This window comes from Branchiostoma floridae, chromosome 8 (assembly GCF_000003815.2).
Source record: "Branchiostoma floridae strain S238N-H82 chromosome 8, Bfl_VNyyK, whole genome shotgun sequence".
In the NCBI taxonomy this organism is placed as follows: Eukaryota; Metazoa; Chordata; class Leptocardii; order Amphioxiformes; family Branchiostomatidae; genus Branchiostoma; species Branchiostoma floridae.
In genome coordinates, this window is record NC_049986.1 from 5,407,416 (window position 1) to 5,412,436 (window position 5,021).

Consider the following 5,021-nt stretch of genomic DNA (forward strand, 5'->3'; position numbering starts at 1 on the left):
TATAGAATTAGATAAATTTCTAGTATGTATCTCATTAACCAATTGAGGAACAATTTAATTAAAAATCACCCTTTGCTAATATCAAAACGCTTCAAACTTGGAAGGTGTTAAGGTATTAAGGTGTTTTGCATACATATTCACAATACAAATGCTGATGAAAGGAGTGCCTGAAAAATCGGTTGAAATTATTCAATAATTCAGTCTTACCAGGGATAGCAGCGCTTTATGTAGCGTTTTTGCAACAAGTGGGTGTGGATAATACAGATAAAGGACAATGAGAAATTTGGCGAGAATTTCCGGTGAGACAAGTCTGATGTGGAATGCTGTGTAATGTTAACTTGATAGGTAAATGAAACTCTCACCAGATCATGTGAATCCATTCCCATGAAACCAACATTACTTTACTAGTGTACGAGCCGACTGCGTTACCAAATGTTGCCTTTTCGTCGCAGGGGCCCGTTTCAACAACACATGTCATCTGTACATCCTACCTTCGCATGTTGGTGGAATTGCTGGACTCCAAGTCCCGTCAGCCTGACAGAGTAGTGGATTATCGCCCACCAGGTTGTAACCAGTGTCACACGTGAAGGTGGCCAAGTCTCCGTAGGAGTTACCGCCACTCACGGCACCGTTTGTAGGAGGACTTTGTGGTGAGCACTGTACGACTGTTTCAGTGTAAGGAAAGAAACAATTCTTTAGTGCGATATAGGTAGCAGGTTGTGATATGAGAAGGTAGCAGTTGCTTGAGTGGCTGTATTGAACTTGCAAACAGTTTTTCCAGGCAGCGTTCGCTATCTTTCATCAGTGACAGGAAGAGTATCTGGAGTTACCATGTTTTTTTTTAACTAAAAATGTGCATTGATACTGGCAGGACACTTCGCAGCTGCGTGGGTTCTGTCAAAATGAGGCTCCGAATAAAAGAGCGGTTGCTGATTTTCGCATTTGTTACTATTTCCTTGACGGATCCGCCTAACTTCCCCTGTATTCGCCCAAAAGACAAAGAAATACCTGTATGAATTCACAAAGATTTCAGGTCATTTCGTTCCATGTAGGTTTTTTTAAACTACAAATCTGTATTGATACTGACAGGACACTTCGCAGCTGTATTCTGAAAGGAGTGCAACTGACAAGTGAGTGAGTGAGTCAACAGCCATAACCACAAGGCCACCGTATCACCTTATTAGCACCTTTACGTCTGTTACTCCCTAGAATTTCCTTTATGTCTGTATATCCTACTTTCGCATGTTGGTGCAGTTCCACTCCAAGTCCCGTCAGCCTGGCAGAGTAGTGGATTATCGCCCACCAGGTTGTAACCAGTGTCACACGTGAAGGTGGCCAAGTCTCCGTAGGAGTTACCGCCGCTCACGGCACCGTTTGTAGGAGGACTTTGTGGAGAGCACTGTACGACTGTTTCAGTGTAAGGAAAGAAACATTTCTTTATTGCGATATAGGTAGTAGGTTATAATATAAGCAAGGTAAAAGTTACTTGAGTAACTGTATTGAACTTGCAAACAGTCAAATGTTCCAGGCAGCATTCGCTGTCTTTTATCAGTGACAGGAAGAGTATCCGGAGTTACCATGGGTTTGTTAAACTAAAAATGTTTACTGATACAGACTCGACACTTAGCAGCTGCATGTGGATTTTGTCGAAATGAGGCTTCGAATGAATCCGATGTTCGGACATGTTATGGATTCCCTGTCAGATCGACCAAAAATGCAGACAGAATACAGCTCCGTATCTATCGAAAATCCTTCTTTTCGGATTTTGTCGGATTTGAGATTCCGAATATCGGTTTCCAATGTAATGACACGTTACGGATTCCTTGTAGGATCCACCAAAAATACAAAAAGACAGACTACGGCTTCGTATATGTCAGAAAGTATTTTCTTTTAGATTGTTGTCGGCTTTGAGGCTCCGAACAAAGGAATCCGATCTTCGGATGTGTTACGGATTCTTTGTCGGATCTACAAAAAATGCAGACAGAATACCGCTCCGTAGATGTCGAAAATCCGTCTATTCGGATTTCGTCGTTTTAAGTTTCCATAATGGTTGCCGACTTTCGCATTTAATACAAATTATTTGACGGATCCGCCTAACTTCCCCTGTATTCGCAAAAATACAGAGAAGTACCTGTATGAATTCACAAAGATTTCAGGTCATTTCGTTCGATGTAGTTTTTTTTTAAACTACAAATCTGTATTGATACTGACAGGACACTTCGCAGCTGTATTCTGAAAGGAGTGCAACTGACAAGTGAGTGAGTGAGTCAACAGCCCTAACCACAAGAAAACCGTACCACCTTATTAGCACCTTTACGTCTGTTACAGCATAGAATTTTCTTTATGTCTTTATATCCTACTTTCGCATGTTGGTGCAGTTCCACTCCAAGTCCCGTCAGCCTGGCAGAGTAGTGGATTATCGCCCACCAGGTTGTAACCAGTGTCACACGTGAAGGTGGCCACGTCTCCGTAGGAGTTACCGCCGCTCACCCCACCGTTTGTAGGAGGACTTTGTGGAGAGCACTGTACGACTGTTTCAGTTTGTGGAAAGAAACATTTCTTTATTGCGATATAGGTAGCAGTTTATAATTTGAACAAGGCAACAGTAACTTGAGTAACTGTATTGAACTTGCAGTCAAATCTGTATTGATACTGACAGGACACTTCGCAGCTGTATTCTGACAGGAGTGCAACTGACAAGTAAGTGACTGAGTCAACAGCCCTAACCACAAGACCACCGTATCACCTTATTAGCACCTTTACGTCTGTTACAGAATAGAATTTCCTTTATGTCTGTATATCCTACTTTCGCATGTTGGTGCAGGTCCACTCCAAGTCCCGTCAGCCTGGCAGAGTAGTGGATTATCGCCCACCAGGTTGTAACCAGTGTCACACGTGAAGGTGGCCTCGTCTCCGTAGGAGTTACCGCCGCTCACGGCACCGTTTGCAGGAGGACTTTGTGGAGAGCACTGTACGACTGTTTCAGTTTGTGGAAAGAAACGTAACATTTCTTTATTGCTATATAGGTAGCAGGTTATAATATGAGCAAGGCAACAGTAACTTGAGTAACTGTATTGAACTTGCAAACAGTCAAATCTGTATTGATACTGACATGACACTTCGCAGCTGTATTCTGACAGGAGTGCAACTGACAAGTAAGTGACTGAGTCAACAGCCCTAACCACAAGGCCACCGTATCACCTTATTAGCACCTTTACGTCTGTTACACCTTAGAATTTCCTTTATGTCTGTATATCCTACTTTCGCATGTTGGTGCAGTTCCACTCCAAGTCCCGTCAGCCTGACAGAGTAGTGGATTATTGCCCACCAGGCTGTACCCAATGTCACACGTGAAGGTGGCCAAGTCTCCGTAGGAGTTACCGCCGCTCACTGCACCGTTTGTAGGAGGACTTTGTGGAGAGCACTGTACGACTGTTTCAGTTTGTGGAAAGAAACATTTCTTTATTGCGATATAGGTAGCAGGTTATAATATAAGCAAGGCAACAGTAACTTGAGTAACTGTATTGAACTTGCAAACAGTCAAATCTGTATTGATACTGACATGACACTTTGCAGCTGTATTCTGAAAGGAGTGCAACTGAGTGAGTCAACAGCCCTAACCACAAGGCCACCGTACCACCTTATTAGCAACTTTACGTCTCTTACAGCTTAGAATTTCCTTTATGTCTGTATATCCTACTTTCGCATGTTGGTGCAGTTCCACTCCAATCTCCGTCAGCCTGACAGAGTAGTGGATTATTGCCCACCAGGCTGTACCCAATGTCACACGTGAAGGTGGCCAAGTCTCCGTAGGAGTTACCGCCGCTCACCCCACCGTTTGTAGGAGGACTTTGTGGAGAGCACTGTACGACTGTTTCAGTGTGTGAAAAGAAACATGTCTTTTTTGCGTTATAGGTAGCAGGTTATAATATGAGCAAGGTAACAGCTACTTGTCATGAGTAACTGTATTGAACTTTTAAGCAGCCAAATGTTCCAGGCAGCATTTGCTGTCTATCGTTAGTGACAAAAAGAGTTTCTGGCCTCACCAGGGGTTTGTTAAACTAAAACTATGTCTTGATACTGACAGGACACTTCGCAGCCGTTTGCAACTGACAAGTGAGTGAATGAGTGAACAGCCCTAACCACAAGGCCACCGTACCACACAGAACTATCTTACCATACTCTTATCATTAGACACAGATAAACAACAATTCTGATCACAACTTCAACAATGTCAAGCGGGGCGCAAAAAATCTTTAGCCCGATACATTCGAAAATTAAAGCAATGTCCAACATTATATCTTTGATTAGATTGTTTAGAACTACATGTATAAGACATGTTATCATGCAAAAGGAGAACGCACTTAATGACAGACATTTCTTTTAAATAGAATATTACTTGTGCATCCAGTTCCATCCATGAATCCGTCGCCTTCATACCCAAGCGGACAGTGACAAAGCGCCCCGGTTTCGGGAGGTGGGAGGTCTTCACAGGTAGCCATTGAAACACACGGGTCGGGATCACAACCATTGATGTCTGTAAAGAAGCAAAGGTATTGTGTACAAAGAATGTCCAAAACACGATGAGCATTTTATAGAGCACGTAAACCGGAATTTTTTTAAAACCATCCAATAAATAATGTATCAATGAACACATGATCAGGACACATTTTACAGAGTTCAACATTTGGTGAATTACGCGAAATTACTAAGTCGATCTTAGGGATATCAACGTTTTGTGCAGCATTTTACAACAAATGAGTGTGGATAAGACCGATAAAGGACAATGAGAAAGTGTGTCGAGAATTACAGTGAGACATTATGTTGTGTACTGGAACTAAGTACAAGCAATACTTGCACTGTAGCTGTGTTATATTACTTGAAATGTAAATCAAACTCTCACCAGTAAAGGTGAATCCGTTTCCACTGAAACCGACATTGCAGTACAGGTGTACGAGCCGACAGTGTTACCAAAGCTTGCCTTTTCGTCGCAGGTGCTCATTTCAAGAACACATTCATCG

At 42.5% G+C, this 5,021-nt stretch overlaps 1 protein-coding gene across 1 annotated transcript in view; it reads right to left on the reverse strand.

Moving 5' to 3' along the window:
* The window catches only part of LOC118421144 (P-selectin-like), an 8,550-nt gene extending 3,981 nt beyond the window's left edge, over positions 1–4,569 (reverse strand). The window contains exons 1-7 of the mRNA XM_035828304.1: positions 4,400–4,569; positions 3,701–3,871; positions 3,262–3,432; positions 2,807–2,977; positions 2,361–2,531; positions 1,237–1,407; positions 492–665 (exon numbers count right to left, since the gene is read on the reverse strand). Of these exons, the coding sequence (XP_035684197.1) occupies positions 492–665; positions 1,237–1,407; positions 2,361–2,531; positions 2,807–2,977; positions 3,262–3,432; positions 3,701–3,871; positions 4,400–4,502 (1,132 nt within the window). The 5' untranslated portion in view covers positions 4,503–4,569. The remainder of the gene's footprint in view (positions 1–491; positions 666–1,236; positions 1,408–2,360; positions 2,532–2,806; positions 2,978–3,261; positions 3,433–3,700; positions 3,872–4,399) is intronic.
* Positions 4,570–5,021: the final 452 nt, after the last annotated feature.